Source organism: Capricornis sumatraensis, chromosome 1 (genome assembly GCF_032405125.1).
Source record: "Capricornis sumatraensis isolate serow.1 chromosome 1, serow.2, whole genome shotgun sequence".
NCBI classification, from domain to species: Eukaryota; Metazoa; Chordata; class Mammalia; order Artiodactyla; family Bovidae; genus Capricornis; species Capricornis sumatraensis.
The window spans coordinates 163,462,217-163,476,991 of record NC_091069.1 but is presented as its reverse complement, the minus strand read 5'-3'; the positions used below and the strand labels follow the sequence as shown (position 1 = coordinate 163,476,991).

The 14,775-nt window shown below is 38.0% G+C and overlaps 1 protein-coding gene across 1 annotated transcript in view; it reads left to right on the top strand.

The window, feature by feature from the left end:
• The window catches only part of SLC9C1 (solute carrier family 9 member C1), a 116,352-nt gene that overhangs the window by 67,253 nt on the left and 34,324 nt on the right, over positions 1–14,775 (top strand). Inside the window, exons 18-21 of the mRNA XM_068968425.1 lie at positions 4,358–4,553; positions 9,175–9,363; positions 10,428–10,577; positions 13,514–13,565. Of these exons, the coding sequence (XP_068824526.1) occupies positions 4,358–4,553; positions 9,175–9,363; positions 10,428–10,577; positions 13,514–13,565 (587 nt within the window). The remainder of the gene's footprint in view (positions 1–4,357; positions 4,554–9,174; positions 9,364–10,427; positions 10,578–13,513; positions 13,566–14,775) is intronic.

Below are 14,775 nucleotides of genomic sequence, written 5' to 3'. Positions count from 1 at the left end.
ATGTCCATCACCAACTCCTGGAGTTCACTCAAACTCACGTCCATTGAGTCAGTGATGCCATCCAGCCATCTCATCCTCTGTCGTCCCCTTTTCCTACTGCCCCCAATCCCTCCCAGCATCAGAGTCTTTTCCAATGAATCAACTCTTCGCATGAGGTGGCCAAAGTACTGGAGCTTCAGCTTTAGCATCATTCCTTCCAAAGAAATCCCAGGGTTGATCTCCTTCAGAATGGACTGATTGGATCTTCTTGTAGTCCAAGGGACTCTCAAGAGTCTTCTCCAACACCACAGTTCAAAAGCATCAATTCTTCGGTGCTCAGCCTTCTTCACAGTCCAACTCTCACATCCATACATGACCACTGGAAAAACCATAGCCTTGACTAGACGGACCTTTGTTGGCAAAGTAATATCTCTGCTTTTTAATATGCTGTCTAGGTTGGTCATAACTGTTCTTCCAAGGAGTACGTGTCTTTTAATTTCATGGCTGCAGTCACCATCTGCAGTGATTTTGGAGCCCAAAAAGATAAAGTCTGACACTGTTTCCTCATCTATTTGCCATGAAGCGATGGGACCAGATGCCATGATCTTCATTTTCTGAATGTTGAGCTTTAAGCCAACTTTTTTGCTCTCCTCTTTCACTTTCACCAAGAGGCTTTTTAGTTCCTCTTCACTTTCTGCCATAAGGGTGGTGTCATCTGCATATCTGACGTTACTGATATTTCTCCTGGCAATCTTGATTCCAGCTTGTGCTTCTTCCAGTCCAGCGTTTCTCATGATGTACTCTGCATATAAGTTAAATAAGCAGGGTGACAATATACAGCCTTGACGTACTCCTTTCCCTCTGTGGAACCAGTGTGTTGTTCCATGTCCAGTTCTAACTGTTGCTTCCTGACCTACATACAGGTTTCTCAAGAGGCAGGTCAGGTCATCTGGTATTCCCATCTCTTTCAGAATTTTCCAGTTTATTGTGATCCACACAGTCAAATGCTTTGGCATAGTCAATAAGGCAGAAATAGATGTTTTTCTGGAACTCTCTTGCTTTTTTGATGATCCAGCAGATGTTGGCAATTTGCTCTCTGGTTCCTGTGCCTTTTCTAAAACCAGCTTGAACATCAGGAAGTTCACTGTTCACATATTGTTGAAGCTTGGCTTGGAGAATTTTGAGCATTACTTTACTAGTGTGTGAGATGAGTGCAATTGTGTGGTAGTTTGAGCATTCTTTGGCATTGAAGAGTACAACTTATCAACTGAAAGAATTACAGGATTTGACTGATATCAGTAAATACTAATAGAACATATAAGAGAATGGATCTTGAGGATACTGGACCAGAGGGCTGCAACATAAGGCCAGATTGGGAAGAAATTTATTGGCACAGAGTTCTTAGCCATAATTCAGTTTTCAACATTCTGCTGAGGACATTTGGAGCTGATGCAATTATATTCCTGAGATGGTTCCTGTTTGGAAGAAGAATCTTGATTCTTGGAAAGAAGGTTATGACAAACCAGACAGCATATTAAAAAGCAAAGACAGGACTTCCCTGGTGGTCCAGTGGTTAAGAATTCCACCTGCCAATGCAGGGGACATGGGTTCAGTCCCTGTTGTAGGAAGACTTCACATGCTGCAGGACAACTAAGCCTATGAGCCACAACTACTGAGCCTGCGAGCCCTCGATATTGCCCATGTTCTGCAACAAGAGAGGCCCAAGCACTGCAACAAGAGTAGCCACCGCTCACCACAATTAGAGAAAGCCTGCCTGCAGCAACAAAGACCCAGAGCAGCCAAAAGAAAATAAATAAAATTAAAAAAAAAAAAAGCAAAGACATCTCTTTGCTGACAAAGGTCTGTATTGTCAAAGCTATGGTTTCTCCAGTAATCACGTACAGATGTAAGAGTTGAACCATAAAGAAGGCTGAACACCAAAGAATTGATGCATTCAAATTGTGGTGCTGCAGAAGACTCGAGAGTCCCTTAGAGAGCAAGGAGAACAAACTCGTCAATCCTTAGGGAACTCAACCCTGAATATTAATTGGAGGGACTGATGCTGAGGCTGAAGCTCCAATACTTTGGCCACCTGATACAAAGAGCCAACGCATTGGAAAAGACCCTGATGCTGGGAAAGACTGAAGGCAAAAGAAGAAGAGGGTGGTAGAGGATGAGATGGTTGAATGGCATCACTGATTCAATGGACATGAACTTGGGTGAACTCTGGGAGATGGTAAGGGAAAGAGAGGTCTGGCTTGCTGCAGTCCATGAGGTCTCAAAGAGTCTGACATGACTTAGCGACTGAACAACAACATATCTGATAAGGGGTTAGTATCCAAAATATATAAGGAATTCATACACTGAATAGCAAAAAATAAGCAATCCAATTAAAAATGGTCAGAGGAACTGAATAGACATTTTACCAAAGAGGACATACAAAACGCCAATACAAACATGAAAAGGTGCTTAGTGTCACTAACCACCAGGGAAGTAGAAATCAAAATCACAATGAAATATCATCTCATACCCGTTAGAATGCCTATCATCAAAAAAAAAAAAACAAAAAACAAACCAACCAAGAAGTATTGGCAAGAACATGAAAAAGAGGGAACCATAATACACTGTTGGTGGGAATGTAAACTGGTACAGCCACTGTGGAAAACAGTACGGAGCTTCCTCAGATAATTAAAAATGAAGCTATCATATGATCTAGCAGTCCCATTTCTGGGTATATATCCAAAAGAAATAAAAACAACATAGCAGAAAGAAATCTGCAATCATATTTTATAGTAACATTATTCACAACAGTTAAAATATAAAAATAAACTATCCATCAAAGGATGAATGGATAAAGAAAATACAGTGGAGAAAGAAGGAATTTTTGTCACTTGTGACCATATGGTTGGATTGTGACAGTTCTATGCTAAATATAAGTCAGACCAAAAAAGAAAAACACTGCATGGTATCACTCTTATGTTGACTCTAAAAATAAGTAAAATGAAATGAAATAATAGGTTTTTAAAAGTCAACTAATAGAAACAGAGAGTAGAAAAAGAGCCTACCAGACCTGAGAGTTTAGGGAAATTGAGATTAGTAAAAGGTTACAAACTTTCAGCTATAAGATGAATAAGATCTGAAGATGTAATGTAAGCCATGGTGACTATAATTGAGAAAAGAATTTAGTCATACCTCAAAATAGTCACACATCATGTGAGGTGATGAATGTGTCAATTAACTAAATGGGAGGAATCCTTTCACAAAGTATATGTATATTAAGCCACTAGGATAGACAGTTTCAATATCTACAATTTTACATGTCAGCTATACCTCAATAGGACTGAATTTTTTAAAAAAGAAAAGAAAAACAGTCTGAAGAGACAGCTGAGAGGGAAGTGTTACTTTGACATTAACAAGGCTTATATTCTATAGGTCTCCCTCTCTCTGGCACTGCCTGAGACCTTGGAGGATTTTTGCAATTTGATGACAGGATCATATATGCATTTATGATTTATCTCATTTTTATTAAATAGGGATCCAAATCATAAAGATTGTAAAAATTTCAGGTCCTGCATAACATGGGTCTAACTTTAAGAATAACGAAGTAATCAGCACTCACCTGCTCTTTAGTCAATAATTGATTAATCATTTTGTTTGAGTTTTAGCAATAATAATGCATTATTATACTACTTGAATAATTTAAAAATAAAATTAAAACTCCATAAAGTAAATCCTTTTACCCACAATTCTACTCTATAGCATACTCAGTATAAAAATAATTTTTCAAAGCATGTATGTTTAAGTTTTTGATAAAATGTGGACCTATCCTGTTTCACTCCCACACATATTAGGATTTGTGCCAGATTATATGCCTTGACAAGGAAAAATGCTCATGATCCATTGCTAAGCAGGTTATAGAACAATATACATGATACAGTTCTTTTTGCATTCATAGATAATGATTATTAAACAAAAATATTGGAACAATATTAAAACTGGTAATAGTAGCCATCTCTGAGAAGTGTATTGATTAGAAGGTGGGAGAGATTTTTTTAAATTAATATCTCTAGTTTGAATTATCTCTGTTTTATGATCTGAAGTATTTCTACTAAAAGTATAAGTAAAAATGAATGAGAGGTGAGGAAAGAAGGAGAGAAAGAGGGGAAACTAGCCTGAGGACATTTACAGAGGAGGAAATTAAAGGACCAGTATCTGAAGCAGAATGCCAGCAAGTGTTTGGTAGTGACGGCTACTTCTCAGAATTAAGCTGGGCTTTGTGGCTATTGATGATTAGATCAGGACTGAGTATATGATGAAATTAATTCAGTGTAATTATTTTATCAGATAAAATTATCTTTTTTAAACTCTTTTTTTGCAGACATTGCTTTCTTCGTGCATGCCATAAAATAGTATTTACTGATGAATTTGAGTGCATCGGATACCTTGTTATACTAATGAATATGTTTCCTATTATAATTTCTTGTATATCTGTGTTAAACGATATCTATGAGACAGAATTAACATATGCTAACTACTCTTTTCTTGCATTTTACATCATGGAGGCACTACTTAAGGTAAAGCTAAATGTGCTTTTGTGTGTGTGTGTGTGGTATGTCTAACAGGGAGGTTTCATAACTTCATTTTTTACCCTAGCTGCACAGACAGTTTTCTATAAGATTGTATAAAATTCTCCCTCACTCCTCAAACAAACTTTATTTTTTAAAGGTGATTTTTACAGTGACAATAATAAATATTTATACTTTAAGGACTGATTTTGTATATGTTCAAATAATGTGTGTCAAAGAAGTGCAGAGTGAGTTACAAGGGTATTGGCAATGTCCTTCAGCTTAGCAAAGTAGTGAGCACCTGGAGTTTTTTTTAAATTTATTTTTATACTAGATAAATAAACAGATGGATAAGTAGACTGATAGAGATTCATTTATACTTAAAAAATGTTTCATAGTTTGATTTTTTTAGTTTAGTGTAAAGATAGCTGTTAAATGATGGAAATATATGTCCACAAACTGACAACAGTATTGTGTTATATGGGGCTTCCCCAAGAGCTCAGCCGCAAAGAATCTACCTGCCAGTGCGGGAGACATGGGCTCAGTCCTCGTGTTGGGAAGATTCCCTGGGGAGGAAAACAACAACCCACTTCCGTATTCTTGTGCCTGGGAAATCCCATGGACAGAGGAGTCTGGCAGTCCACTCCATGGGGTCACAAAGAATCAGACACAACTTAGCGATTAAACAACAACAACAACAAATTGTTTCATATGGATCAAACTGTATATAAAATATTTTTATCCAGATGATTTAAATAGAGGAGTTAAATTTGATATTTGGACAAAATGGATGAATCTCAAACCATAACTGGAAAATTAAAATATTAGAGCTATGATTACTGGGGAGGAGTGGAATGGATTCACATTCAATCATTGTATGTAATAAATTCCAACTAGTTGGAAAAACCATAGGAGATGTCACAGAGTTAAGAAAAAATAAAGCAATTAGAGTTAGCATTAGTACTAGGGTGAGGGTGAGAGTAAAGTGTTCCCTAAAGTCATTTAACACGTACTATACTGGAAAGAACAATGAGCCCAGATGCGGACCTGAGTCGGGTTTTGGCTTTCTCCAACAAAATCTTAGCTGTTCAGCAAGTCACTAAACTTTTTTCAGCTTCAGTTTCTTCTTCTGTAAAATATCAAGGTTGGCCTAAATCCCCATAGCTGAGAGGACACTCCCAACTGTTCAATCCTGTGTTTGCCTCTCCTTTCTGTTTAACTCAAGATTCATCTTCACTGCCCAGTTTACAAACTTGCCTTCACTTATTTTCTTCGCCCTTTTTTCTATTTAGTTCAGTTCTTCCCCCTTTGTAGTATGCCTTTAAAAAAATTCATTATATCAGTATCACTGCAATTATAACATTTCAAATCCTTGTTTACACTTTAATGTGGATATTATGTCTTGCATTTTACAGATGAGGGACCTGAGTCTCTGAGAAGTTTTGTAACTTGTTTAAGGTCACACAGCTAATGAATAGGAGAGTTGGATCCAATCCCTCAAAGTTTGTGTTCTTTCTGATATATAATTCTGCCTTAAACTTCCCTTCTTATATTTTCAAACTTTTCCCCAATATTCCTCAACCTATTAGAGTAATGAATATTTTAAAACTTTCTCAGAGGAAGGATAATAACTCTTCTGCATTGGAGTGCCAGAGGCTTTAACAACTTTATATTTGACAGATCTCTCTTCCTTTGAAGCTTGTGCTATCATTTTATACCAAGCTCTTCCTCTCCTATGGCTGTATTCTCTCTCTCTCTCTCTCTCTCTCTCTCTCTCTCTCTCTCTCGTGTGTGTGTGTGTGTGTGTGTGTGCATGCATGTGTGTGTTAGCAGCTCAGTCATGTCCAACTCTTTGCAACCCCATGGACTGTAGCCCACAGATTCCTCTGTCTATGGAATTCTCCCTGCAGGAATACTGGAGTAGGTTGCCATTCCCTTCTCCAGGGGATCTTCTCAATCCAGGGATCAAACCCTCCTTTCCTGTGCCTCCTGCATTGCAGGCAAATTCTTTACCATCTGAGCCCCTAGGGAAGCCCGAGTGGCTGTATTCTTTGACCTCCAAATAACTCCTTCATGTTTCTGAATACTTGGTATCTTAGATAAAGTCTTACTATTTATAGCAGTTCTTTCAAGCTCCTAAAAAAAGAACTCACCTATACTCTGTTGCAACAAGAAGGAAATGAGACTTACAGTAGCTAAATTGTGTCTTGCACAGGACCTCACAAAGACCAGGATCTGATCTTCTGCTCCCTAGATTCAGACATTGACTTTCCTCAGCCTGGCCAAACGAGAGCCCACTCAAGAGAAATGACCCTATACCATTAAACCCTCTACCACTTGACTGTTTACAAACAAGTATGACAATTTCTTTGGCCACCCGACGCAAAGAACTGACTCATTGGAAAAGACCCTAATGCTGGGAAAGATTGAAGGCAGCAGGAGAAGGGGACAACAGAGGATGAGATAGTTGGATGGCATCACTGACGTGATGGACATGAGTTTGAGTAGACTCTGGGAGTTGGTGATGGATAGGGAGGCCTGGCGTGCTGTGGTCCATGGGGTCACAGAGTCAGACACAACTGAGTGACTGAACTGAACTAATGACATTTTCTTAATTTACAATGAAGCTTTTGCTCTCCCTGGCACAGATATGTCTATCTCTTTCACTTTCTCTGAATTATAGTGAGTAGGAGGATCAGGTTGCTAAAAAAGACAAATTAATCAAAATTACAAATTAGTATATTAAGTATTATGATAAAGAAATAAACAGGGTGCTATTGGAAAACACGGGAATTTCTTATACAGAATAGTAGAGTCAGAGAAACAAGTCTATTAAGGAAAGGAGATGCTTGAGCTGAGCTTTGAATAATGAATAGGAGTAAAAGTGGAGACCGAACATCTGAGTATGGAGCGGAATAGACAACAGGAACAAAGGAAAACTCAGAAGTGACAATGGGACACACACAAGGAACCCTATTCCTAAGGACAGGAGCTTAGAGACGGGTTGGTCAGGATGAAGACTGGAGAGATGTTAAATCTGCGTGGAGGATATGGAAAATAAAACAAGAGGCACGGACATGACTTATAAGATAGAGTCTCATGGGCCAGGCTATCTCAGTCACTTCTCTGGCATCAACTACCATTCATAGTCTCATGACTCCCAAACTTATGTCTCCTGCTTGGATTTTGTTCAGAGCCTCAGATCATATAGACAACTGATGATTGGGTCTCTACAACAAAACAATACCTGAAATAATTTATTCAAAATAAATTTATCATCTCTAAACCTACTCTTCCTTCAAAGTTCCACTGGATATCTAATTTCCCAAGCTGGAATCCACAATCATTTTCGACTGTTCCCACTCTCTTAGTTACAGTTGCTGTTCTTCAGTCACTAAGTCCTGTCTGACTCTTTGTGACCCCATGGAACCTGCAGTACACCAGGCTTCCCTGTCCTTCACTATTTCCTGGAGTTTGCTCAAATTCATGTACATTGAGTTGGTGATGCTATGCAACCATCTCATCCTCTGTCACCCCCTTCTCCTGCCCTCAGTCTTTCCCAGTACCAAAATATTTTCCAATGAGTTGACTCTTTGCATCAGGTGGCCAAGGTATTGGAGTTTCAGCTTCAGCATCAGTCCTTCCAGTGAATACTCAGAGTTGATTTCCTTAAGGATTAACTGGTTTGATCTCCTTGCTGTCCAAGGGACTCTCAAGAGTCTTCTCCAGCACAGTTTGAACACATCACTTCTTTGGCCCTCAGCCTTCTTATGGTCCAACTCTCACATCTGTACATGACTAGTGGAAAAACCATAGCTTTGACTATGTGGACCTTTGCTGGCAAAGTAATGTCTCTGCTTTTTAATATACTGTCTAGGTTTGTTATAGCTTTTCTTCCAAGGAGCAACATTTTTTAATTTCATGGTTGCAGTCAGCATCCACAGTGACTTGGGCTTCTTTGGAGCCCAAGAAGATAATACCTAACACTGTTTCCAATTTCCCTCCATCTATTTGCCATGAAATGATGGGACCAGATGCTGTGATTTTTGTTTTTTGAATGTTGAGTTTTAAGCCTGCTCTTTCACTCTCCTCTTTCACCCTCATCAAGAGGCTCTTCAGTTCCTCTTCACTTTCTGCTATTAGAGTGGGTATCATCTGTATATCTGAGGTTTTTTATGTTTCTCCCAGCAGTCTTGATTCCAGCTTGTGATTCATCCAGTCTGGCATTTTGCATGATGTACTCTGCATATAAGTTAAATAAACAGGGTGACAATATAGCGCCTGATGTATTCCTTTCCCAATTTTGAACCAGTTCATTATTCCATGCCTGATTCTAACTGTTGCTTCTTGACCTGCTTATTTATAGTAAGATTTCAATAAAATATTTTTAAATAAATAAATAATGAATGAATGAGTAGGTATTTTGAATATTTTCTGTCTTGGAATAGATGCTTCAATGTTTTAACCATTTAATTTCAAGTTGATGTGATCACTTATTAGTATTTCAGACAAGTAGAGTCTTAAGGTATATCAGAGAAAAACTTAACTATTAATGTTTCAGTTATTATGAAAAATAATGTTGTGAAAGCAAAAACAAATAAGGTAGTACAATTTCTTTTTAAATCAACAGATTGCAGCAATGAGGAAGGAATATTTTTTCCATGCCTGGAATCTATTTGAGCTAACAATTACATTAGTTGGCATCATAGATGTAATTCTGATTGAGACAAATTCCATTAATTATTATATTTTTGATTTGGTACAAACAGCCATCATTATGAAAGTTGTTAGATTTCTTCGCATCCTACGCATTTTGAAGGTAAAGAACTATTAAATCGAGCAACTTCAAATTTCTCCTAACTAGTTTATGAAGTATGGATAAAAATCAGCTTACTAGTTTTGTGGTTTCCACTTTCTGTTGGGCTGATGTTTATATTTAGATTCTTTTGACAAGTTAAGTCTCATAACAGATTGTATTATGAATATCTAAATTATAGTAGAGATTCATTTAGCACATGAAAGTACGGAAATACTCATCACAGCCTTTCCTTTTAGTAGAAAGCACATGGAAACCCCAAAGTAACATTTATTCTTATGAATACCTGAAATAAATGATAGGAATTAGCAAAGCAAACCATGTATGTTTGTAGTGACAATGCAAGTAGTATATATTCATACAAATTAAGAAACTGAAAAATACACATTTTGTGTTATATAAACTCATAGTATTATAAAATCACAGCATCTAAAATGACATTTAATTGTCTAATGTGTCTTTCTATAGCAATATAACAAGTAACTATTTTCTGTATGAGTGTGGAGCACTGTGGAGCAAAGACAGGAAAATATAGGGACCGGCCAGTTCTGCTGAAGCTAGGAGGCAGACAGTACAGTGATGACAGATAAGCTGGAGACCTCAGCAAAGAAACAATGAGAAGTTAATTGTGGGGTCAAATAAGGACCATAGTTGTGGTGAGCTCTAACTCAAATGAACTATGAATCATCTAGTGAAAAGTTCAGTGGGAGGGTTAGTAGGTAAAAGTGGCAGTACTTCACAGACAGTCATTTTGTGACCTAAGCTCAGAAGATTAACCACATTGTTTTCCAAGAATAAAACCACTTAAAATATCATGCAATTCTCTACAATGGAAATAAGTAAAAACTAAAGTCTTAACTTCACATAGGCATCTAATATTACTAGTTATGGGGAAATAGCTCTAGCCACAAAGTTACAGAGATTCTGTGAATAAAATAAGAATCTTGACAAGTTGCTATGGTTACCAGAGAGTATGTCATTTCTTATTACTACCTATTTTAAACTAGCTAACATAAAATCAACCATACTTTGTACAAATTATATTAAATATAGTCTTGTTTTTTCAGCTTGTAACACCAAGGTTGCTGCAAATATTAGATAAAAGGATGAGTCATCAGCTGTCCTTTAGATATGCTATACTAAAAGGATATGTCCAAGGCGAAGCAGATATAATGACTATAATTGATAAGATTGCAAGTTCTAAACAGGTTAAACAGGTAAGGAAAACTTTAAATACTAAGAAAATGGTTTATTTCCCTCACCCATCGTGTCTTCTTTCTACATATGTAGAGGTGATCTCTGACTCCTGGTTTGCTGAGAAATTTTTGCAAAAACAGAAACCCATCTACATTTACATTACTCAGATGACTCCTTACTGAAGTGTCTATGACACATTAGCAAGTTATGAGGCTCCTCTAGGTCCATCTATGTTTCTGCAAATAAGAGTATTTTCTTCTTATTATGGAGAAGGAAATGGCAATCCACTCCAGCACCCTGGCCTGGAAAATCCCATGGACGGAGGAGCCTGATAGGCTACAGTCTATGGGGTCGCAAAGAGTCAGCTTCCATTGTGTATATGTGCCACATAATCTTTATCCATTCATCTGTCAAAGGACATTTAGGTTGCTTCCATGTCTTGACTACTGTAAATAGCATTATTCATACCAGCCAAAAAGTTGAGACAACCCACATGTCTATTAGCTGTTGAACTGATAAATAAAATGTGATGTAATTGCACAATGGAATACTAGTATTATTAAGCAATAGAAAGAATGAAGCATCAATACTATAGCATGAATGAACTTGGAAAGCATGCTAACTGAAAGAAGATAGTCACAAAGCACTTATAGTATGATTCAATATGTAAGAAATGTCCAGAACAGGCAAATCTGTACAGACAGAAAATAGACTACTGGTTGCCTATGGCTGGGGGTGGGGGGTGGGTGTGGATGAGGAGGAACTGTAATGGTTACAAAATTTCTTTTTGGAGGATGAAGATGTTTTAAAATTGATTGTGAGGATGATTGCACAATACCATGAATGTATTAAAAACCATTTAATTGTATACTTTGAATGAGTAAAAAACAAAAAAAAAAAAAAACAAGTTATGAACCTCTTGGAGCACACATTTTGGTCCTTTTGGAGCTGTCATGAAACCTATGTGCACAAATCAGCTTCTCTCAATGCAAGTTCCAGGATCTATCGGGCTAAGATGTATTAAATAGGAAACACTGGTGGATGATAAGTGATGGCAGGATTGAGCAGACAGACCCTCCTCATAATTTCCAAAGCTCCTTCTGTGTCTCTGTATGCTTGATTTTCCCACAGTAAATAGTAAAAATGAAGGATGGGGATCCGACAAGTCAAAAGAAGTACCAGTAACCTATTTAGAGGGAAACCATATCTAATTCCCCCCTTTTACCGATTGTCAGGGAATGTTTAACAGGAGGATCCCTACGTGCGGTTTCTCACAAGTCCTCTGTTTCTTTTTAAGTGGAACACCACGCTGCTCCTAGGAACTGGGGTCATTGTGTGAGACAGGCTTGAATCTCCTTTAGTAAACATTCTCTTTATGACAAAACTGCTTAGTCTCGATCCCCTTTCTTGAGATATGGATTGTCTCCTGACCTTGTGGCCATCATCATCCCTGTTCCCTTGGTAATGGTTGCTGTACATTTGGTTTTCTGATCTTTATCATTGACGAAAGAAACTTCTTGTACTACAGCCTATATATACTCACAGAAAAATCATTAAAGCATCTTTGCTCCATCAGAGCTTGGGTCCCCATGTCTCTCTCTCTCTCTCTCTCTCTCTCTCTCTCTCTTCAGCTGATTCCTTGGAGTGCAGAGACCCGTCTTGCTCACTCTCCTGCCTGGGCTTCTAAGACTCTCTCGAGAAGGTGCTCTGTGCCTTCACCCCACCTCGAGAGGGCGCCCAGTGCCTTTGTGAGAGACACAAGTCCTGTGTCAGGGACTTTATTGGTTTTCTGCGTAAACCAGGGAGTATCAGCCTCTTTCTCTCTTTCACTTTCTTATCATCGCCTCCAGACTGCCAGGTCCCAGTCCATTAAAGGACCCCAACAACAGATGAGAAAAATGAAGCCAAGAAATGAAGCCAACTTAATGATTATGTCCAAAGTCACATACACAACTAGTAAACAGCAAACAGAATGCTAGGGCCTAAGTTCTATATTTTATTTTTCATTTTCTCAGTTGAGTCAGATTAACACGGAAGTGTGCCCCTAAGTTTGCCATTGAGTGAAATTAGACAGTCATCAAGATAATTTAGAACATTTTAATGCTATATGTCATATGCCCAAAGTTCTGTAGTTGAGAACATTGAGCACTCAATATGTAGTTGAACACAAATCACTGTATCTTTTCTCTCTTCACCACTTGTAACTTTAAAACAACTTTGCTGAATTTTGTTACCTTTTATACTCACTCATACTGAGGATACACAGTAGAAAATACAAAAGAACTTGAATATTTAAGATAGTGGCCAGTTTCAGTCTTCATTTCTGCTCTCACATATTTTGGTTAAAACTTCTGTCTCATTTAAGGTTGAAAACCACAGGTATTTCCTAAATTCAGAGGTTCTCAAAAACTGAATGAGAAATACCTCACATGCCTGTATTTTTCAGAATCAACAGTATCTTAGAGTAAGTTAATTTAAGAAAAAATATATGACTTACCTTTGGGTTTCTCAAGATCAGCCTAAGTAATGCCACTTCTCATCCTCTCCACCACTCTTGCAGGAGTAAAATAAAATTCATTGCACAAAATTCTCAGGTGGCGCTAGTGATAGAGAACCCGCCTGCTAATGCAGGAGACACAAGAGACATGGGTTCAATTCCAGAGTCAGGATGATCCCCTGGAGGAGGACATGGCAACCCACTCCAGTATTCTTGCCTGAAGAATCCCATGGACAGAGGAGCCTGGCGGGTTACAGTCCACAGCATTGCAAAGAGTTGGACACGACTGAAGTGACTTGGCACACATGCACAAAATTCAATTCTAATTCCAGAAAAGTTTCCATCATATTTTTTTCTTTACAGTTATAAATTTATGTAAAAAATTAATCAGTTGCAAATGTAAAGGCTTTTTATGCCAGTTTGTTTTCCAATAGGAATAACGTTTCTTTTGTTCTGTAGATGTTATTAAGGAGGGTAACGAAGAACACAGGACATGCTATGAAAGAACTAGGTAGGTACCTCTCATCTTAAAGATCTAGCAGGACCATCTGCTTATCATCATTCCTTTAGAGAGGAAATGGTTTTGAGAACTAAACTGATCTTTGAGGAGATCTACTTCTTATCAATAATAAAGTGAATATCTCCAACAATCAACATGATCATATCCTTGACTGAATGAGAATAGTGTAATATTACCCCTCCACATTTGTTTTTTTTGCCTCATGTGACAATGAAGACCTTTTCATTTCTGTTTAAAGAAAACACATTAGCATGCCATGATTGTACATGTCTTTATCATGCTATAAATTCTATTTTCTTCCAAACGTACTATCCTGAGCAACACAAGGAAAGAAGTTATTTTTTTCTCCGTTTGCCACAGAGTTGCCATCTGAGGATTTAGGCTTTAAAATGAGTTGAAATCAGAACAGAATCTCATGGAATTGCTGGTTTGGCTGCTAGAAGGCTCAGTGCTCAAACATGACAACAGCATGTTCTCTGAATTGTGCCAGGTCATGGTCTTAGTGCAAGACAAATCCTGGGAGTGAGACAGACATCTCTACGGCATAGTGTTTATATGTTCAGAATAGAGAGTTTGGTACCGGATGGTGGACAGTAAAAGAACACAGCAAACCTGCAATGAGCCCAATCATGAGAGATCTTGCATGGCAGATAGTTGTCAAGCCAGACAAGAGGTCATGACCAAGAAAAACTCCTAAGTGGATGAAACTCTCATGGGCACCCAGGAACACACATCACATTAGCAGAAGAACATAGATGGAAGCATCATCTAGATGCCCAGGCAGGATGGGTGGAAATGACCCAGATTGAGCAGAGGACTTGATCAGAAGCCATGTTTAAGCACACAATCCATCATCAGAAGTCTTGATTCAAACAGAATAAAAAATTGGGTCATAAACTTTAGACCTAGAGCCCAGGAGAGCCTCTCAGTGTCCAGAGTAGGTGCATTAGTATAACTGTTAATCCTAGGACTAGGGTTGTCTGTCCTTCTTCATGGGCTTAGACATAGTATGAGCTGCCGACAAGGGAATGTCAGGCAGAACTCTGCAATTATGGGTGAATTTTGATTGATTGCAGAAATCTCTTTAGGGAGAGATACATTTCCCTGGGATAAGAATTGTGCTCCATGGGTTTAGAAAATAAATATTAGCTTACTGTCCACACGAAATATTTAAGCAATGTCCTATTTCATTTGAAAATAT